At 54.1% G+C, this 22,601-nt stretch overlaps 1 protein-coding gene across 2 annotated transcripts in view; it reads right to left on the reverse strand.

Annotated features, from left to right (window-relative positions):
• ITPR3 (inositol 1,4,5-trisphosphate receptor type 3) overlaps nt 1–9,448 on the reverse strand; it is a 66,175-nt gene extending 56,727 nt beyond the window's left edge. Inside the window, exon 1 of one of the 2 annotated variants that reach the window (XM_082732449.1) lies at nt 9,026–9,448. In XM_082732449.1, coding sequence (XP_082588575.1) covers nt 9,026–9,114 — 89 coding nt within the window. In that variant the 5' untranslated portion in view covers nt 9,115–9,448. The remainder of the gene's footprint in view (nt 1–9,025) is intronic. The other variant, XM_082732448.1, reaches the window with a different exon arrangement.
• Between the last annotated feature and the right edge of the window lie 13,153 nt (nt 9,449–22,601).

The following is a 22,601-nucleotide window of genomic DNA, read 5'->3' on the forward strand; positions in this document are numbered from 1 at the left end:
ATAGAAAAGGTAGTGGGGCGGGTCGCTGCCGTCTGGAAAGATTAGATAAGGGAGAGGAAGAAGGGAGCTAGAAATGGCGCAAGTGACTATCAGAAGAGCTTGAATCAAAGCCTGCACCCACCATCAGAGCAGGCACAAGACTGGGAACCCTGGACTGGGGAATGCCTGAGGGATTCTAGACATTCCCTCCCCAAGCCAGCTTGGAAACTGAGGCATGGAGGGGAAACTGACCGACTCAGGTCACACAAGTTAAAGGAACAGCCAGTTCCAGACCCCAGGTCTCTGACTCCCAGCCCAGGACACTGGCCACCATCTCACAAATCTAGGCCAGACACAAGAACAGCCACTCCCAAATGTGGGCACTGTTAGAATACTGGGATTGGCAGGTGGTTCACATAGGCCTTGGAGTCTCTTTTGCCAAATACCAAAGTCACACCCACTAGATGGGGGTGGGGAGGGATATTGGGACAGGAACCCTGGTTCATTGGCAGGGATCCCTTCTCATCAGAGAAAAGAAATTCATTTCTGCATCCCTGAAAACCATCCATTTACTGAATTAACCTCTACATATCTTTCTGTACCAAAGATCCACCACTAGCCACCAGAGGGACCAGTATACAGAACAAGCCTGGATGACTAAATGTTTGTTGAATGACTTCATGAAGTTTCATGAAGGCTAAGAGAGATAGACTCTCTGGACCAAGGGGCAGGCAGGTAGGCTTCCTCTTCAGAGAGCTTACATCTAAAAAGGACAGTAAGGGGTGCCTGGGTGGCTCGGTGGGTTGGGCCTCTGCCTTCAGCTCAGGTCGTGATCCCAGGGTGCTGGGATCGAGCCCCACATCAGGCTCTCTGCTCAGCGGGGAGCCTGCTTCCTCCTCTCTCTCTGCCTGTCTCTCTGCCTACTTGTGGTCTCTCTCTCTTTCCAATGAATACGTAAAATCTTTAAAAAAAAAAAAAAAAAAAAGGACAGTAAGCCACACACTCAGAGAACCTCAAGAATCTCCCCACTGAGGCATGGTGGTGGCAAAAATGAATGAATTTTGGGCCCACTACAAATAAAGATGCCTGGTTAATGTGCATGGCTTCAGGACGCTGCCTCTGCCCACAGGCCTGGGTTTTTGGCTCTCAGGATTAGTGGGCTCTGGCAAGTGCTGGTATCTCAACAGAGCTGCTGGGTGCACGGGGAAGCGCACCCATTAGGCTAAGAAGAGAGACAAGAGGGAAAGCTGAGAAAGGACAAAGAATGTGAAAGCAGGGGCCGGCCAGCTGGCCGGCCCTCACCTCACCCACAGGCCTTGCCTAGCCTAGGCCTTTCTCCTGCTCTCCATAACCCGGAACTGGACTCAGCCTGTCCTGCAAGACAGAGTAACTCAGGCCTCAGGACTCCTCAGAGCAGGCCCTGAGGCCCAGCCCACCTGGCTCCAGACTGCCACAGAGCTCTCTGGAAAACAGCAGCAAAAGCTGCCCTGACAAATCCAGAAAGTGAGACCGTCTGTAGCATAACCAGCCCTGTCTTGTCAGGAACTCAGTATCATCGCAGGAAAGAAAGAGGTGGGGGCCTAAGAAGCAAATGTGACATGTGAACCTTGACTGGACCCTGAACTAAAGAAACCACTGATTGAAGACAATGGTTTCCCCTGAGAGGGGAATCTGGATGGCTCGGAGGGTTAAGCGTCTGCCTTCAGCCCAGGTCATGATTCCAGGGTCCCAGGATCGAGCCCCGCATCGGACTCCCTGCTCAGTGGGGCGCCTTCGTCTCCCTCTCCCTCTCCCTTTCTCTCTGGCTGACATTGGCCCTGCTTATGCTCTCTTTCTCTGGCTATCAAATAAATAAATAAAATCTTTAAAAAAAAGAACAAAGAAAGAAAGACTGAGGACAAGGGAGCACATCTGTGTGCAGACAGGGTATTGGGTGCCATTAGGAAGTTATTAAAGCGTGGGATGAAGGTACTGTGGTTACCCAGGAACATATCCTTATTCCTTACAGCTGTGTAATGAAGTATTGAGAGGTAAAAACGTGCAATTATATAATTTACCATAAAATACTTCAGCAAAAATATAGATACATCACGTATGGCAAAATGTGGGCAATCATTAAGTCTAAGTAGTAGGCATATGGGTATTCTAAACAGTTCTTTCTACTTTCCTTGGATTATATATGGCAAGGGGCCACAGTGACATGTAAAGGCGAGAGCCACCCACCATAAAAGCTCAGTGACGTCTACCCATTGTGGCAGCAGCCGCAGCATCTCTGAGACACAGACTTAATTCTGCCTACCATGACCTAGATCCCCCGTCACCCATTTCTAAGCTCACAGCCTGGAGAGGACAGCACTCCTGCAGGCTGGAGAAAGGGGTGCTACCTGGCTGGCTGAGGGGAGGAAGAGATTTGCGAACCAAATACACACAGGTGTCTCCCCAGCACCTGCAGCTGACCAGCACCTGCACCTTGGGGTGGCGGTGGTGGGGGAGGGGGCCTCCAGGGCTGAGATTTCTGTTCACTGCCTCCTCAGGCTCTGCCCACCTGCCAGCCCCCAAAATACCTAAGTTCATATGCCACCACTAGGGTCATTTTAGTCCCCTGCCGAGTCCCTCCAGCCTGTCTCCCCAAGTGTCCTCACCCACACACTGGGCTCTCTGTGCTGTCAAGGCCTAGACTCATCTCTGCTCCCACCATCGCTGGTGTGAAGGGCCCTGCAACCCCTGCTATGTGATCCCGGGCAAGTCCTTTAAGCCTCACTACACCAGCAGTGTCCACTGCAGGGAACTGTAAGTGTGGGTGCCAATGCCAGGGGCCACCGCCGGCAGGACCAACATGACACACTCACGGTGGCTCAGAGCTCACTCTCAGAGGCCTGTGATGAACTTACCATAGATTTGGGCTCTGCCCTCCTCCCCTCTCCCAGACCTCCTCCTTTCCTCCCTCACAGCCCCTGCTTCCAGGGAGGAGCCCCCCAGTTCCAAATAGGGGGCGAGGAAGCATGGACCACAGGTCCCAGGAAGACTACAGGGCCTTCGAGGCCCCAGCTCAGCGACAAAGGAAACCCAGACCCTCCCCTTAAGCAGACAGCAGAAAGCTGGTGTGGCCCCACCTGAAAATCCAGCACAGCACCCCACCCCCCAACCCAAGCCACTGCCCCACCCACCCCACAGCCCCATCAGGCCAAGTCGGGGAGGTAGGGTCAGGAATGTAGGGCAGGGCAGAGTGGGAGCAAGTGACTACAGCAACATTCTTTAGGGCTGGGGAGGGGATGCAGCCTGGGTCCCTGGGTCCCACGGTGGAAGCCTGGGGCTGACTGTGTCCTCAGGCAATCCCCACCCAGCTCCTCTCCCCGAGTTACCCCCTCTCCATCATAGTCACCAAGCCCAACTTCAAAGGCGGAGGCTGGTCTTTCTCCCCACATCCCCTTGGACAACACTCTCAAACTGAGGATATGAAGCGGAGTCAGGCCCCCTGGGACGCAGGGTCACCTCAGCAGGTCACCTCTACCACCAGAGAAACCAGTACAGTCCAAGCCTGTGAGGAAAACAGGGTTCTGCTTCTGGGAGTTTAGCCTGAGAGGGTAATTGGACAAGTGTCCGGGCATGTATGGACTCGGATGTTCTGGGCAGATTGTTTATAATGCAGAAATTCAGAAACAACCTGAATGCCCAATACCAGAGTCACTTGAATAAATGAGGATACATCCTACCATACCGTGGGATGCTATGGGGCTGTAACAATGGCCTGTCTGGTGTAGGAAAATAGAGCCTAACGTATCTCCCCAAAATGACAGGATACAAAGCCGTATTTGCCGTCTGACATCGTTTGTAAATGTTTGTGTAGATAAAACTAAAAACACACCAAAAAAAACAAAAAACCACCCCAGAACATCCACATAAATAATGTCCATATATGATGAGTGCTGTGAAGTGTGTAAACCTGGCAATTCACAGACCTGTACCCCTGAGGATAAAAATACATTATATGTTTTTTAAATAATTAAAAAATAAAAAAATTTTTTTTAAAAAGAATGTCCATATAAGTCACAGCAGTATCAAATAATTTTTTATTTGCATTTTTCCAGTTTTCTCCATGGGACACACATTATTTTTGAACAACAAAAAAAAACTTTTTATTTTTTAAGTGCGTGTTTTTTGTTTTTGTGTTCAAGCCCTGGGGCTTGAACTCACCACCCTGATATCAAGACCTGAGCTGAGATGAAGAGTCAGACACTCAACTGACAGAGCCACCCAGGCGCCCCTCCAAAATATGTATTTTTAAAGATTTTATTTATTTATTTGACAGAGATCACAAGTAGGCAGAGAGGCAGGCAGAGAGAGGGAGAAGCAGGCTCCCTGCTGAACAGAGAGCCCGATGCGGGGTTCGATCCCAGGACCCTGAGATCATGACCTGAGCTGAAGGCAGAGGCTTTAACCCTCTGAGCCACCTAGGTGCCCCCAAATATGTATTTTTTAAAAAACGAGTTGTGTGACTAGGCCTAGCTGCGGTCAAGACCCTGCCTTAGGGCACAGGACAGCGGGAGTTCCAGCCTCTCCAGGGAAATCACAATGAAAAGAAAGCCAAGGACAAGTCTGAAATTTGCTCCAGGAATGCAGTCTGCACCAAGGATCAGTGCCCTCCCCCACACCCCACACCACAGGGATTTTATGTGTCTCAGGGACTTCAGGCTCAAAGGGCCCTTACAGACATCCTCACCCAGCTCCCCTGTGTAGAGACTAGAACGGGCTGGAACTCTATCTTGGTTACTCTGGATTCCCCCAAGACTAGAAAGGTGCCTGGCACAAAGTAGGTGGTCAGTTAATGTTTGTTGAATGACTTACTGAAGTCTGATGAGGGCTAAAAGATGGGCTCTCTGGACCAAGGGACGGGTGGATCCAACAGGTAGGCCTCCTCACAGCCTGTCAGCCACCGAGGGCCCTTAGATCAGGAAGCGCCACCCCAGGTAAAATCACCGGGGAGCTTTTAAGAAACCCAACCCTCAGAGCCCTAAAAATACTGATGCAGTTGGTCAGACCTGGGATTCAGAAGCTGAAATTTTTTTAAAGATCCCAGGGGTTCTCGGTGCAAACAGAGCACCTCTAGAGGACATCCAGGCTGAGGGAAACACACTTTGAGAAGGCAGGGCTTTGCCAAAATCACCCAGCAAGTTAGTGACAAAGCAGCAGAGAGCCTCACCCCTGGGGCTACTAGCTCAAGGGTCCTGACCCTGGGGACCCAAGGTTTCCTCTACATTTACCACATTTCCCTTCTTGGGTGCTGGCCTCCAGGGCCCACCCTCCTGGGGAAGTGAATCAGGCTGGAAGGTGGACAGAGAAGCCCAAGGAGGAGGGGACCCTTCTGATTTTATGCTCTGTGATCACCCAACCCTTGGGGATACAGGCCCGGAAGCCCCGAGAGCCTCGAGATGGTGCTCCGAGGCACTCTGACAAATATTGGGAGCTCAGCCTCAAAACCCAGGTACCCTACACTCCCCAACTTACACACTATGGGCTGGGGCCCACCCCTCTGGCCGTTCAGCGAGAGAGGCCTCGAAGAGAAATCTTCAAAGAACTGGGTATCAGACTCTGAGGGGCCCAGGCCGCACATTGCACACAGATGTGGCCAGGAGCCACACGGAATCCTCCACCTTTCCCTGGCCCCAATCAGTCACTCCAGCCCTGGCCTCTACTGCCTTCCACCCAGGGTGAGGTGTGAGCCAGTGGCCCTGGCCACACTCGCCTGCCGAGAACAGGCGTGGGCCTGCTTTCCCTTCCCCGCCGAGGTCTCGACCTGCTCCAGGATCTACTGCCCAGACCCTCCCACCCTTCCAACCCAGAGTTAATGTACAATCTTCCCCAGGAGCTCGAATTATTCAGGCAGGTCGAACTGGCCTCCTCTGCTTCTCCCCGTAGAGTCTGGCCAGAATCTGAAGGCTGCTTCAGATTCCCTGCTCCACCAACAACCCCCTTTCCATCTCCCAGCTGACCAGCCCCTCTGCCCACCAAGGCCACCCCCCGTCTTCAACACATTCATTTCATCCAGCCCTTAATGGGCACCTCTTGGACACCAAGTATTGGGCTAGCCTGGGACCTCAGTCAAATCAGCCTCTAGGGTTCACAGACATGAGCCAGGATGAAGGCCAATGGGGACCAGAGTTAAGGATAGAGGCAGAAAGATTCTGGTGAGTGGGGCACCTGGGTGGCTCAGTCAGTTAAGCGTCTGACTTCAGCTCGGGTCATGATTCCAGAGCCTAGGACTGAACCCCACATTAGGCTCTCTGCTCCGTGGGGAGTCTGCTTTTCCCTCTCCCTCTGCCCCTCCCCCTGCTTGGGCCAAGGCTGCTGGCTCTCATAAATCAAGGAAGGGAGGGAGGGAGGAAAAGGAGAGGAGAGGAGGGGAGAGGAGAGGGAAGGGAAGGGAAGGGAAGGGAAGGGAAGGGAAGGGAAGGGAAGGGAAGGGAAGGGAAGGGAGACAGATGCTGGCAAGGATGGGGCACAGAGTTGACTTAGAGCAAAGCAGCTCACACTTTAAGGCACCAAATCCCACAGGAATCAGCATGCAGGTTCTGAGGGATGGGCACAGGTCTGAGATCCTGTCTATCCAGCAAGCTTCTAGGGAATGGCGATGCTGCTGGACTGCGGACCACCCTTCAAGTAACAAAGACTCAGCAGGGCTTAGAAATCATGCTCTCATTGACTCTAAGTTCCAAGAAGGTGGGACACACTGCTCCCTCAGTCGCCACCAAGTCCCCAGTGCCCAGTACACTGGCTGTGGACACGCTGAGTGGATGAACGATGTAATAAATTAGTTAATCCTGGCAAATGGCCCAGCATTGGACGGCCTTACAGAGAAATCTGCAACTAACTGTGAAAAAACACAATACCAGAGAGAAATCTGTGCAAAGCTGTGCAAAGCACAGAAGAAGAGTTAACTGCCATGTTGTGAGAGGAGGAGCTGGATCTCTCAAAAGAGGTCACTTAGTACTAGGTCTTAGAGGGTGGGTCAGATTTACCCAGGTGGAGGCTGGCTGAAGGGCGGGGGCAACACAGGAGCAAAGGTAAAGAGACCTAGAGCATGGGGTAGGTTCCGGGAATCAGAGTAGCCTCACGCACCTAGAGCTTCAGAGGCTGTGAAAGGGAAGGTGGGGGGAAAAAATAGAAAATTAAGTTAGGGTGCTAGAACTCTAAGCTGGGAGACGGGCATCCTTCGATGGAAAGTCGGGAGCTGTCAGAGGTGTTTGCACAGGGAACAGGCACCCCGGAAAGAAGCCCTCTCGGGGGTCACCAGTTCCTGCCCCAGGGTCAAAATGGACCAGAGGAAGCAGCTTCCAGGGGCAGGAAGGGCCAAGGCAGGAAGAAGCTACGTTGAGAGACGACAGAATCTCCCGTGCGTCTCCGGATGCTAACAGATCTCACGCGTACTTTAAAAATCACCCACTTTGTGCTCAGCCCTGACCCAGGCTCTAAGCAACAGAGAAGCTGATCATTTCCCAAAAGCCCCCAGTGCCGTTCAGACACTAGGAGGGAGGGCGGCTTCCACCATCTCCCCCCATTTCCCCCACAGCCCCCCTCTCCTGCTTCCCTCGGCATCATCAGGGGTGTTACTGTGTGCCTACTGTGTGCCTGGCAGCGGGACCCCCTGGTCAGCGCTCTGTGGGAGGCCTGCACAGATGCTGGCCCACATGTGGTTCCAGCCCCGTCCTCTGCGGAAATGAGCCAGATCAAATTTAATGGGGTGCGGGGGATGACCTGTGGCTGGGGATTCCACATCTGAATAGGGAGGGGAATGAGAGAGTCAAAAAGGATGCTGAGATAAGGAGAGCAGGTATGCTGGAATTCCCAGTCAGAATCCCCTGCTGGCAGAGCCAGCCCTCCAACCCCCACAGGCCAGCTGGACTCCCTTTCCATCATGACTAGAACCAAACTCCCAACAACCCTGGGAGAGACCAAGAGCCAGGTGACTCCCACTTCTCAGGCTCAGGGTGAGGCCCGGCCAGGTCCAGAGTCAGACTTTTGGTCCTCGAAAGCACCCCCACCCCCAAGAGGACACACCTTGTGACTGGCTGGTGTCCTGATGAGTAGGGGGAACAGAAGAGGGTGGGTTTATCCCAAAGGACAGCTGGGTGTGGTGGGGATGAGACAATTTAACCCAAGTCCCCAGACTGAAAATGGGACAAAGGCAGCAGGCTGTGCCCTGGAGGTTGGCTGGAAAGGTAGAGAAAGCACTCTACCCCCACCCCCAGCTGCTCCTTTGAAGATAAACCTATTCGCTCTGCCTAATTCCTTTCCTGCCCTAGGCCTGCTTCAGGCCTACCCCTCTCCGGGGACTTGAATAAATTCCCTGCTAGACAGACCCTGGGGGGTGACCGCCAGAGTTAATTAATGTTTGTAAAGTGCTCGCTAGATCCTGGGACCGGGGACCCAGGGGCGCCAGATGAGCCACGCAGGAAATTGACAGGGAGAGGCGGGGAGAGGAGCAGCGGGTCAGGACCTGGGACTCCTGCTAGGGGAGGACTAGAGAAGGCACTCCTACTGAAGAGGGGGCAGGGCAGCGAAGAGCTAAAAGGGAAAGGTGCGACCCTTCAAAGGTGTGACGGGACCAGACCATAACTTGAGGATTCCGGGCTCCGTGGTGAGCCTGCTTCCCCCACTGCTCCGCCCCACCCCCAGAGCCAGTCACGTCCAGGCCCGGATGCCTTTCCCCAACTCAGGCCCCAGCCACCCACCTGCCCCGCCCCGGGACCACCTGCAGAGGAAGTCTCGGCCTCTCCTCCAGCTCGGAAGAAGGGCGAGCGCAGGAGGGTGAAGGCTTCGCGGAGGGGTGTCCCCTACCAACTCCCGCAGGGTCCCCGACTTCTACCTGGGCAAACACTGAACTTCCTTTCTCTAAAAAAAGGAGGCAAGCCGTTACCCCGCTCCTTGAAGCTGGGGACTTCCAGGTTCTCTATGGGGGAGGGGGCGGCGGCAGGACGCACGCAAGTGGCACCAGGGCCCACGGCGCCCCCTCCCTGCCCGCGCCCCCCCCCCAACCCGGCTCACTCACCCCAAAGTGCTGATGAAGCCGTTGACGGAGCCCTCGGCGTACAGGGAGACGATGTCCCCGATGTGGAGAAAGCTGGACATCTCGCTCATGACTGCGGCCCGCCGGGGGCCCGGGGTGGTGAGGGCGCCAAGGGGCGCGCGGCCAGGCTCGGTGCAGAGGACGGAGATGACCGCGGAGGCCGGAGGGGCGCGCCCCCACCCGCGAGCAGGACGCTCCGCGCGGCCGGGACGGGCTAGCGGCCACCGGGGCGGAAGGCGGCGCGGGGCGGCCCGGGAGCCGCTGGTGGCGTCCGGGTGAAGAGGTGCCCGCGTCTCGGCGCGCCCGCCGCCCGCCCGCCCGGCCCGGCCCGCGCGTACCTGCAGCGTAGAAGGAGCAGGAAGTCTGGGGCCGCCACACACACATGCAAATCCCGCCCGGGAGGCGGGGAAGCCACACCCCGGCCCCCCCGCACCCCGCCGCAGCCGGCCCGCCGGCACCCATGTGCGCCTGCCCGCCTCCTTGTGCCCTGCGCCCCTCGTGCGTCCAGGGCCAGGCCTCCCGGGCACCGACGGGCCTCCTGACCCGCGCGACTCCGAGGAGCCCTGGGGCTCCTGCGGGCTCCCCGGTTCAGAGTTCCAGCTCCAGCGAGTTCCCAAACAGACTCGCGGAACCGCCATCCCCGGGAAACCCAGCCGTAGCTGGGGCTTTCTGGGCTCTCGGGGTTCCCTGGGCTATCTACTCCTCTGCCCTCGGGTCGGTGAGAGCCAGTGCGCGGTGCGGGGTCCGGCGCCCCCGCAGGCTCTATCTCCCGCCGCGCGCGGAAGACCCGAGAGCGTCCCAGCTGAGAGCCGTCTCGCACCGAGAGGCGCTCTCATGCCTTCACAGCGCAAATCGGGATTCATTTTTCTTAACGTGAAAAAGCCTTTTCATTGCACAATAGAAAGCGCTGGGGCTTGGAGGGGAAATGAAGCAATGGGGTGGGTTTTGTTTTTTTCTCTCTGCATTCCTGTGTACAAAGAGATCCAACTTCCGAATCAGTTCAGCCGCTCCCTCTCCAGGAGTTGGCTCCAAAACTCTTGGCTCCTTCTATCTTTCTTTTAAAGCGGGGGGGGGGGGGGGTGGCAAAAGAGAAAGCTACCTTCGCTAGTTAATAGCGAACCGAGTGCCAACAATGACAAGGCCGGTACTGGCCGTCTGGGAGTGACCCGCTGCGGTGTCGCCGCCGAGCTGTGGCTCACGAAGTCCTGCCCTCCAACCCACGTCCCCAGCTCGCCTACTTTCCGTTCTGGCCCCCGGGTGCTTGGGTGTTTCTTTTTAGTCTTTTTATCTTAACTCCTGGGACAGAGTGCCCACGGCCACCCGGACTGGATCACGTTCACTGTCTTCAGAAACCCCCACCCGGACTTCCTGGGAAGGGGGTGGGGGTGGGGGGGTTGTCCCTGGGAGAAAGGGAGGAGGGGATTGTATTGAAGCAGGAAGAAGAGAGACCCAGGGACGGGTGGAGGCCGCTGAGAGCCAAGAGACAGCTGCTGACCCAAGAGAATGAAAAGACCCTGGGTGTGTGGCTCTTTCACAGAGACCCCTAGACGGTGGGAGTGGGGCCACCTCCGGGATAGCTGAACTCCATGTTTTACAGTTTCTTACCAGGACCCACAGGAATAAATACATGTTACAATAGTTGCACAAAACAATGCTTACCCTTATGACCTGCAGGCAATGCACTCTGATATTTTCTGTTCTATTTCTGTATTTTGTTTGGTTTTTCAATACTGATTGTGACCCATTTGATTGCTTTTTTAAATGTGCCAAACATTTAACTGCAGTCTGAAAAACCTCATCCAGATTTCTCTGCCAAAAAGAAATGACAAAAGCCTAGAGAAGGTGCACCAAACCTCAAGGTCACACTGTATATTCACCTCACCGGGAGTCAGGAGCCCAGCCCAGGACTGGCAGCCCAGTACTCTCCCCAGTACTCCCACACCACACTGGAGCTGGCTGTATCCATCCCTGGAGCCCTATGGGAACAGCTTCTCTTGCTCCCAAAAGTCAGGCCTCCACTGATAGAAGGGAACAATCCGCATCTGGGCCCTCTGCGAGCACCAGGCTCTGATGGAGCTGCAGCCATGGCCCAGTTGCCTTTCCCCCTACCCCACATAGCAAGGATGGAGAGGAATGTGCTAGAAGCACCCTCTCTAGGGGCCACACTCGGGACATGTGCCTTCCTTGCCCCAGCTACATCCAGGAACCCATGTCTCTCCCCTCCTGAGATTCAGATAGATGGTTCCATAATTTAGCCAAGGTCTCACAGCCAGGAAGTGGAGGTCAGGCCTATCTCCCCCGGATGCACATCCCCTGGTTTTCCCTCCATATCCAGCCTGGGAATGCTCAGTACCTCTGTCCCTCCACCAACCAGGAGGACTGGGGGGGAAAAGGGAGGAGCACCCAACTCTCATCCAGCTGAGGGGGGGCACCTCTGCCAGCCTCTAGCCACACACACTGCTTCTAGGTATTTTTCTGGAACGTGGCATCCATACCATGTTCCCAGAGGAGCCCTCTCTGGGCTCTAGGCCCCTGTCAACTGCTTCTGCCAAATCGACCCCACTGTAAGCTCTTTTATTTATTTATTTTTATTTTTTTAATTTTTTTTAAGATTTTATTTATTTATTTGAAAGGGAAGGAGAGAGAGAGAGAGAGCACAAGTGGGGAAGGGTGGAGGGAGAGGGAGATGCAGACTCCCCGCTGAGCAGGGAGCCCAGTGCAGGGCTCTATCCCAGAACCCTGAGATCATGACCTGAACCAAAGGCAGATGCCCTATCGACTGAGCCACCCAGGTGCCTGGCAATGTGAGCTCCTTTAGATTCTGAGTTGAGTTAGAGTTTGTTTAAAGACAGGTTCGGATGCTGTAGCTACAATGAGTTGACTCCCTTGTTCCCCCGCTTGAAATCCTCCTGAACGTCCTCATCATTGACAGAATCCAGTCTACACATCACAGCTCCTGCCTGTCTCCACCCCTCCCCACCCCTGCACTCTGGGCGGACACAAAGCTTGCTCCTTGAGAAGGAACTGCGCTCAAGAACACAGGCTCTGACTCACAGGCCTGGGTTCAAGTCCCAGCCTCTGTTTCCATCTGTTAAATAGGGAAGGTGTGGTGCCAACATGGGAAGGAAGTGGGATAAAGCCATCAGCATAGTGTCCCCAGTTAGGAAGGACTCGGTGTTCATTCTCATTACCCAGGACCTCACCCACTCCCAGCCCTGTGCCTGGGCTCATGGGCTTCCCTCTACATACCCCCCTCTCTATTCCTACAGTCAGAAGAAAGTCTCCTTCCCAGATGTTCTGGAACATCAGTCCCCTAAGTATTATTATGCAATAGTTTAAGAAATAAAAAAATAAAATAATACATTAAAAATATTGTCAGTGCCAGGTACCTTTCCACCAGCTTTGTCAAATGCTCATATTTTGCAAAATTTAGTTCCTATATATATATATATATATTTTTTTTTAAGATTTTATTTATTTATTTGACAGAGAGAGATCACAGGTAGGAAGAGACGCAGGCAGAGAGAGAGAGGAGGAAGCAGGCTCCCTGCTGAGCAGAGAGCCCAATGTGGGACTCGATCCCAGGACCCTGAGATCATGACCTGAGCCGAAGGCAGCAGCTTAACCCACTGAGCCACCCAGGTGCCCCCATTATATATTTTTTAAAGAACTGAACCCTAAGGGGCACCTGGGTGGCTCGATCGGCTAAGGGTCTGCCTTCAGCTCAGATGGTAATCTCGGGGTCCTGGGATGGAGCCACATTGCTCAGCTGGGAGTCTGCTTTGTCCGCTCCCTCTGCCCCTCCCCCCTCCCTCTGCCCCCGCCACTTACCTGTGCTCTCGCTCACTCTCTCACACAAATAAATAAATAGAATAATATTTTTTTAGATTTTATTTATTTATTTGACAGAGAGAGTCAGTGAGAGAGGGAATACAAGCAGGGGGGCGTGGGTGAGGGAACAGGCTTCCTGCCCAACAGGGAGCCCAGTGCGGGGATCGATCCCAGGAGTCTGGGATCATGACCTGAGCTGAAGGCAGACGCTTTAACGATTGAGCCACTCAGGCGCCCCAAATAAATAGAATCTTTAAAAAAAAAAAAATAAAAGGACAGAACCTTAAAGCTTGAGTTGCAATTCCTTATACAACACCACCACCAGCCCCATTCCCACTCAGGATAGATAACCCCTATCCTGACGTGGGTATCATTTTGTGCAGGATTACACTTACGCCACTTCAGAATGTAGTCATTAATAATATGGGCGTATAAGAACCATAATGATAATATGCCACCATTCTGCAGAGCTTTCCGTCCAAGATGGATCTAGACAGTGTCCCCATGTGTGTATCACAGCATGATAGTCCACTTCCTGACCAAGTCACAATTTCTTTATCCATTCTGCTGGTAATCACGAAAGCCCCATTTCAGTTTTTGCTGTGACAACAATGTTGCAGTATGCTTTCTTGTCTCCTGTGCATGCATGTGGGAGCACGGTTCCCAGGCTTGAGACCTAGCAGCGGGTCAAATCGATTTAGCGGATGAAGGTGAGCATTTTTAAAACTCAGAACTGATTCGAAAATAATGTGCCTCACACGTCCTCAGGGTAACTGTCAGAGTGGGAGTTGTATCAGTTGTGAGTGTGCGGTGTATGCTTACTGAGGATACTGCCAACAATTTTGAAATATTCTACTTTAGAGTGAGGACTTAGAAAGTGAGTGAAATTGTTGGATCACAGAGAAGATCTTCCTAGACTTGCCGAATTACTCTCCAAAGTGGCTGTTCTAACTTACCCTCGCACCAGCCACTGGAAGTGTGCCCACTGAACCAAGTGCTCACCAACACTGGCATTGTCAGATTCTTTTTTTTAAAATTTATTTGACACACACACAGAGGAGAGAGAGATCACAAGTAGGCAGAGAGACAGGCAGAGAAGGGGGGGGAAGCAGGTTCCCCACTAAGCAGAGAGCCGGATGCAGGGCTCGATCCCAGGACCCTGAGATCATGACCTGAGCTGAAGGCAGGGGCTTAACTTGCTGAGCCACACAGGCACCCCTGTCAGATTCTTTAATGTGGGATTTAGAATACCCAACTCCCACCAAGGTGCATGGGCTATCTGGAGCTGGAATGATGACTCTCCTTTCTGGCCTCCCCCAGGCCACTGTGAGCTCTTCACTGGAGTGGGCATGTCCCCTCACTTGGTGTCCCCAGGCCAGCTCAGGCACACAGTAAGTGCTTAACAGGTCCATGTGGGGTTTTTTGTTGTCGTTGTTGTTGTTAAGTAAGCACCCAGCGTGGGACTTGAACTCACGACTCCGAGATCAGAATTGCCTGCACTGCCAACTGAGCCAGCCAGGCATCCCAAGTCCATGGAGATTTGAACTGTCAAGGAGAAAGAAAGAGGTTGGCAAAACTATATGAATTGTGTCAGGAGATAAAAGGATACTGGGGTAGCCCCAGCTCAGGGTGTCAGGTGCCTGGGTCCCCTCGGTGGAGGGCAGGGAGCTTCCAGGGATGTGGCTCTAAGCAGTGGAAAAGGAGAAGTAATGGGCCCCACCCCTCCTGAGTGGCTCGAGCAGGATGCTGTCAAGCTGGGGCCAAGTTCAGACCCAGGAAAGAGTTCACCACCATCCCAAGGCAAATGGGTGCCTGGTCCAGGCCCGAACGTCAATGGCTGGGCATGTCCTTGTACCCACCTCCCACGGGACCCTCTCCTAGAGGGAAAACAGAAGAGATGGGAAGCTCTGACTCAGGATTCACAGGGAGTCAGTGATCACGGGGGCCTCTAGAAGGTGGAGCAGGGTGTGGGGTATGGGCTACGATGGGGGGAAATTACCTTTTGCCATCTCTTTCCTTAACTTTTTAATTTTGACTATGTGAATATATAGCCTATAACCCAAAATAAATAAAAACAAAGGTGTTCAAAGCATCACCCCCAAGTTCCAAGATCCAGCAGGAAGACTTCCAGGAAACCCACCTCCATTTACTGTCTGACCTGGGCCTGAAGAGGTGAGGGAAGAAAGGGTGGTGGTACCCAGACCCTCTCCCTGGACTAGAAGAAGCACCAAGGAGTGGGGGGACAGGCAGGCAAATGGACATAGGAGAGACTACCAGCTGTGAAGCCCAGGCCTCTTTCGCAAGACGCCCCCACCCACACCTCAGCTGCCTCCTGGCCACTCGTTCCCAGCTCTGCTGTGTGACTTTGCTCAGAGTACAGACCTCTCTGGGCTGTACAGACCATCTGAGCTGAAGGCAGACAATTAGCCGATTGCCTACAAGCCAGGCGCCCCTTGTAAACAGAGTTCCCATCCCCCTCCCAGATTTCACTCTTGGCTCTGACTGCTCTTTAACCTTTTTCTGGCCCTCCATAACTGCAGCTGGGAAGGGTAGGAATACCACCCCCACGCTTGCTGTGTCTTCATGTGGTTTGAAGCAAATAACAGGTAGTTCTGAAGGGCTTCCTCAGCCCCTCACTCCTGACAGGGCAACAGGAGGGACAGAGTCAGGCCAGAAGGTCTGACTCAGTGTAGCAACCACCCAGCTGGGTCACCCGCCGTGGGTGGGGTGCCAGCCCAGGCCCTCTGGGGTTCCCAGAGAATTCCTTCCCCATGCCATAAGCTGCCCTGGGCGGGCACCCCAGCCCACAGTAACCACTTAGCCGCCACCAGCGCTGCCGCCCCAGAAACCATCACTCACACTTGCACTCTCCCTCACACACACCACTACTTACAGTCACACACTCTCACTCACGCATTCATACCAACACTCTCCTCACATACTCACAAATTCCACAGTCACACACTCTCTCTCACAAAACCACATTCTCCCTCACACAACCATCCCAACACTCTCCCTCATATACTCATGTCCTCTCCCTCACACACACCAACACCCACCTCACACACACACTCACAGGGACACACTTTCCCTCACACATTCACACCAACACTCTCCTCATATACTCACACATGCCACAGTCACACACTCTCCCTCACAAACCCACGCTCTCCCTCATATACTCATGTACACTCCCTCACACATGCTCTCTTACACACTCTCACACATTCTCCCTCTCACACTGTCTCACATACTCACTCTCTATCACACACACACTCACACCAACTCTCTCCTACACATTCACATACTCTACCTCACACTCTCACACACTCACACCAACTCTCTCGCACATTCTCTCTCACACACCGACACACTTTCCCTCACACATTCATACTCTCACTCCTATACTCTCATCCACACCCTCCCACAACACTCACCCTCTCAGGAAGCCTGAAAGGAAACAATACTTGTTCTGTTTGCCTTCACCCCACCCCCACGCCCTAGTCATCGATGCCATATCTATTTATTTCAGACATGGCTGACCACCTTCACATGCAAGGGACCAAAGACGAAACGGACTGTAAGAATGTGGCCTCCTAACTTTAACACGTGCTTCTGGTCTGGTGAGGAGGGAGAGAAAATAATCTTCTGGGATTCCCTCTTGTCACAGAGGGAAGGGTGATTCCTTCTAATTCTGACCTCTTGAGAGAAGAGCACCCTGGCTCTGGAGTCCTGAAATGGGGGGGGGGGATACCCCAGGTCTTCCCTCCTCCTGTGCCCTGAGGTGTGCAGGCAGGAAAAGGGGGACCCCCTCTGCAGACACCTCCACAAACAGAAGTGGAAAGCAGAATTCCTAGAGGAGGACCACTGGAGTCCTAGCTCTGCACACTTGCCAGCTGTGTGGAGAAGCTGCCCAGCCCTCTGGCCCTCCATGTTCTTGGGTGGAAAATAAGGATGCAGGACTGTACTAGTGAGATCCTGGCAGGAAACTGCCAACACATCCCCAATGAGGGACTAAAGAGAGGTTAACAAGTGGGTCCCCCCACAGAGGTGCAGGCAGGGTTAAGGGCCCGGAAAAGGGATGGTACAGAGACCTGGAGCCATCAACTACAGAGAGCTGTTATCACTCCAAGCTTGAAAAGTAGCCAATGGAACAACCCCCCACACCTGTCTCTCCTCCTGCCCTCCAGTCTTACTAGTGCCTCTCATTGCTCAGAGGCCGAGGGAGCCAAGTACTTCAGGCCACAGAGATCAGCTTCCCAGAGCCCAGAGCAAACGCAGAAGAGTAGGACAGTGGTGGACCTGGAAGGGTGTGTGAAGAATGTCTAGGATCAGGAACTACTTTGTAAAGCCCTTAGAACAGTCAGCAAAACAACTGTCTTTATTTGCATAGTCCTGAGGGGTCTGAATAAAGAGAAGTGCTTGTGGATCCAAAGAAATGACAGTCTAATGGTGGATTTTGTTTTATGGAATGACCAAGGAGGGAACACTGATTAGGCAGAAGGTTTTATCAAGCTCTCCACAAATCAAGCTCAAGTCCCCTCCCCAGATGAACAATCAATGGTTGAATGTCCATTACACACACTGGCCAGGAGGAGGAGGTACAGGAGCCTGGACTGAGCTGCAAAACCCCCTGAATTCTGAGTCAGAGTCAGGAATGATGGAGGTTACAGTGGAAGCTGGTCACTCTGCGAGGCCTCCCCATCCTTCTATCCAGGTCAGCACGGTGGAGCCCCCCAAGACAGGGGCAGGCCTCTGGCAATTCTGCCTCTTTCCAGATTTTGCGAAAGGGCCTCTGCACTTCATCTGCCAACAAGGGAGGCCTGTTAGAAGGAGAGGGGACATCATCCCAGGGATCCTCTTGGGAAAGGGGACCAGCATGGAAAATCTCCTCGGGGCCAGGGCCAGCCTTGCCTGGCAGGAAACCAAGACGATGACGTCAAGTCCACCTGGGCTGGGTCCTGGCCTCCAGCCAGGCCCCACGCCCACCTTGGCAGGACTGGGTCCCGTGAACCGGTCCTTGCCTGGGCTGCTGGGCCAAAGCTAGCAATGGCTAAAATATAGGGGTTTGTCCACCAAACAGGACCTGCTCCTCTGCCAGCTTTGCCAGCCTCTGTTTCTGGATCATTCAGAAGGAAGAGGTCCTGCAGCACGGGGTGGGCCATGCCCTTCCAAGGGGGCAGGGAAGGGTCACAGCTGAGGCACTCTGGAGAGGAGAGGGAGAGAAAGGCCTGCTGTTAGCCCAAGAGCCGACAGACACTAGGGCCCTTGTCCTGGGGCAGCGGAGGAGGCTTCTGGCCAGATGGAGAGCAGCAGAGGGAGAGGAGGGACTCCCGGGCTGAGCAGTCAGCCTCCTCCTCCCACACCCCCACCGAGCTCCTCCTGGGGCTCTCTTCCTCTCCAGCCCAAGATGAAGAGAGGAGCCCGACTAAGGCCTGGTGAAGCCTGGCCCCCAATCCCACCCCAACCTCAGAAGCTCTGGAGGCAATCCCAGAGTACTCAGAAACACCCCAAGTTGTTGAGTAAGGCGCTGCCTTCCTGAAGCCCCAGTGGCATAAAACCCTCCGGGTCCGGGCCATCAAAGCTGGACAGGCTTTCCTCTGGAAAGGGCGCTCCTGGTCTGCAGTGAACAAGCCCAGCCTCAGACCTCTAGGGCCATCTGGTGAGGAGGGCTGCGTTCAGCCCTTTGGCAGATAGTACTGAGTCTGCGCTGTGTGCTGGCCCGTCTGTCTTGGCAGCAGGAAGAGATCTCCCTGAGGGCCTCAGCCTCCTGGTGGCCAGGGCACCCAGCTCTGGCCCAGCCCCCGACCCACAGTAGACTTTGACAAACACAGGTTGGGCCAAGCTGGACCTTAGCAGCTCCTTCTTTGGTCGGTGCTGCTGTAATTCTCTAACCTCTTTCTTTCTTTTTTTTTTTTTTTTTTAAGACTTTTTTTATTTATTTGTCAGAGAGAGAGAGAGAGAGCGTGAACACAGGCAGACAGAATGGCAGGCAGAGGCAGAGGGAGAAGCAGACTCCCTGCCGAGCAAGGAGCCCCATGTGGGACTCGATCCCAGGACTCAACCAACTGAGCCACCCAGGCGTCCCCTCTAACCTCTTTCTAAACTTAGCCACACCCAGGAGCGGCCCCCAGCACCTCAGCCAGCCCTCAGGACTGTCCAGGGTTCGGTGGGGGAACAAACAGGTGCAAGCACCTGGAGCAGGAGCGGGAAGGGAAAACTATTCATGGCCCATCACGGCCAATACCTGCTATCCACCCCTAGGTGGTGCTGTGGCTGCATCTGCGCACTCAGTCTGGCCTCAGCCCCGCCCCCATTTTACAGAAGAGAAAACCGAGGCTTGCACAGCAGAGGGGATTTGAAGGTCATCAAAGGGCTTATGGATCATTCCCATGCTACGGATGGAGTGGAACTCAGCTATCTAACAGACTGGTGAAGATCATACAGCTAGTACCGTGTTCCCATTTTGCAGATAAAGAAATCTCAGGGAGGTGAAGGGACTTACTCAGTGCCACACAGCTAATAAATGACAGAACTGGGACCCGAACTCAGGCCTGCCTGACCCCACAGAGCCTGCTGGCTTAATCTTCCCTCTGCAGAAGTTTTGCAGACAGGGCATCTGGAAGGGGAATGGGCTCACCCACGAGTTCTGTCCGCCAGAGGGCGGTTCCTTTGCCTTCACAGTCGCTGCTTAGAACTCCTGTCGAGGGTGGCTGGGAGGAGACTCTAGCCATTGTGACAGGGCCTGTGCCTCCAGCCTCCATCTAGATCTTTCCTCTGACTTCAGCTGCCGTGGGCCTGGCCTTGCTCCCTCTCTCCTGAGCTGGGTAGGCCTCCACGCCCAGGATGGGTTTGTTCTGGAGCCACATGCAGGGTGCTCCTGCCCTGATCCCTACAGACCAACCAGTGCCAACCACCATGATTCGTCAGTCCTCCTTTGCTCTCCGTGGACAAAATGCACAGCAGGAGGAAAACGAGACAGCAGGGAGGACTTCCAGGTTGTCAGGGTTGGAAGATGCCTGGATGAGATGACAGAGGTTGTGGGGGTTCTTTTTTATTTTTTTTTTTTAAGATTTTATTTGTTTATTTGACACAGAGAGAGAGATCACAAGTAAGCAGAGAGGCAGGCAGAAAAAAAGAGGGAAGCAGGGGCCCCGCTGAGCAGAGAGCCCGATGTGGGGCTCGATCCCAAAACCCTGGGATCATGACCTGAACTGAAGGCAGGGGCTTACCCCACTGAGCCACCCAGGCCCTGTGGCATTCTTTAAAAGAGGAATAAGCCAGGCCGCAGGAGTAAAAATCCATATTGGGGGGGTCCAAACTAATTAGCGTCCTTTGGCTTCTCCAGCTCCCTCCCCTCGGGCTTGAGTGCTGGGAGTGGGAGCTGGAAGGCTGCCTCCAGATTCTGTTCAGGACACACCCAGCTGCTCACACTGTTCCCATTCAGAGCAGAGAAGAATGAGCATTTCCTGAACCTTTCCACAGTCCTTCCAGGTCTCTATCAAAGCATCGAAACTTCAAATGGTCTTATGGCAATGGCGCAGCTATTCCTCAGCCCCCCACAGCCTTGTCCAGGACTCTCCATCTTCCCCATGTCTGCTCATCAAGGCTCGGCTTCTGGGTCCCGTCCTGCCAGCAGGTCACACTGAGGACCTGTGCTCTCTGCGGGGCAGTCTGGGCACAGGGACCACCACTGGACTCTCTGAGGCAACCTGACACTTCCTAGTGCTTCACCTTGAATAAACAACTTCCCTAACCCTCACCTCCCTTATCTGCCACCAGCCCTAGGGGATGGGGCTGAGTATCCAGTCAGATGACAGACATCTCCAATGCACCCTCCACACACCAGTCACTCATTCTAGCACTGACTCCTGTCCAAGTCCCCAGCTTCCTGCAGCTCTGAGCTCTGGCGACCGGCTCTCTTAACTTCATCCAGCTCCAGCCTTGTTCGGCCGACAGACTGGGGATCAGGAGGCCCCTCAGAAACACGGAGTGCCAGAGGCTGAGGGCAGGGCCTGGCTGAGGACCAACACAGGCACAGAGGTCCCCATCCAGGGACCAGGGTGGAGATGCCACCCAGCAGCTCATCCGTTGAGGGCTTGGCTGATCACCAGCATCAGGGTAAGCCCAGCAGTTCCTATTCACCCCCCGGGGCCAGAGGGAGGGTGGGCATCCTGTCCCAGCTTTCCCCCACAGCATTCTGGGAACCCAGGGAGCCACCTCCTGGCTTTGGGTCTAGTGGAGGAGGCGTTCAGTCTGGGAGACAAGGTGGGAAGGGGACCAAGAGAGGGATCAGGAACAGTTTGTGGGTAATGTTTGGATTACTATTGCCGTGTAACATGTCATCCAAAACTTCGTAGTGTGAAACAACCACCATGTTATTCTGCTCAGAGTTTTAAGAGTCAGGAATTATGGAAGGACCCACTAGGCAGCTGTCACCTGGGGTCTCATATGAATGCTGCCCACTGTCGCCTGGGGCAGGAGGCATCTGAAAGGCTTCAGGGACTAGATGCTCAAGACAGCTCCCTCCCATGGCTGGGAACTCAGCTGAGACCACCTCCTTGTGGCCTCTCCAGCTTGGCAATCTTAAGATGGTCTGACTCCTCACGTGGGGGCTGGCTTATCCCAAGGCCACTGTCCTACAAGAAGCAAGAGGAAGCTATGTGGCCTTTTCTAACTTAGCCTCCATGGTCCCATAGCATCATTTCCACTGTATTTTACTGATGGAAGCAGCCACTGCCCTCCCAGATTCAAAGCGAGAAGAACATGATCCCACCCCTGCCCTAGAAAGAGTGCCAAAGGATCTTAGGACCAGGCTCTTAAACTACTGCAGGTAGCATTGAGGTCCCATGCTAACTGGGACCTCACAGGTTGTAGGCCCGAGGGAAACCAAGAGACCTTAAGCCATCACCTATCATACAGATTTAAAGACAGGGGTCCCCCCGAGAGTGCTGAGCTTGGCTCTCAGCACCTGCCTCGGCCCCATCCTGCCTGTCCTAGACAGTGAAGGCTGAGGAGTCCTCAGGCTCTGAGGCCCAGGACCGGTCAGCGACTTGGAGAGGTATGTGGGGGGATGCGTAGACCCAAGGACCATTTCTTCGTGCATGAGTTCAAGCAAAACACTGTGCCCCATTACCAAAGTCCCCTCTTGTAGGACACAGATTCTGCAATGTGGTGGGAAAGTTGAGGCAGGACCATAGGGAGGATAGGAGCCAAGTGAAGAGTGTATACTGAGCCAGAAACAGGCCTATGGGGGTTCGAGGGGCTAGGACCCTGGGCCTGGGGTCTTGGGGTTTAGAGCTCCTAATAAACAACTTCATCAGAATTAGCAACAGCTAATTATCAGAAACCGTTGACAGTTTCCCCCGCAGCACAGGGAAACACCTGTGGGGGGGTGCGGTGGAAACTTGAAGGGTCAGGGAGGCCTGGAGAAATTCAGGGTCCTCAGTCCCCACCCTGAGGCCAAAAGACACCTCTTCAGAACCCTGCCCATCCCAACTGTCCCCAAAGTTGCTCTAGGCCTCCGGCCCAACCTCATAGCACAGTAGCAAGGGCAAGGCAGGTGAGGCAGGCCAGTGTCCCAGTGCGTGGCAGGCTTCACCCCATCTCCCTCATCCCCTGCAGGGGCAGGAACCTGGTCCCAGCCACATTCGGACAGGCTCTCAGTAGAGCTTTGTTGAATGAATGAGGGTGACTGCAGGCTGGAGTGGGTGGTGGGCTGAGGCTG

The sequence above is a fragment of the Mustela nivalis genome (assembly GCF_964662115.1).
Source record: "Mustela nivalis genome assembly, chromosome: 5".
Lineage (NCBI taxonomy): Eukaryota > Metazoa > Chordata > Mammalia > Carnivora > Mustelidae > Mustela > Mustela nivalis.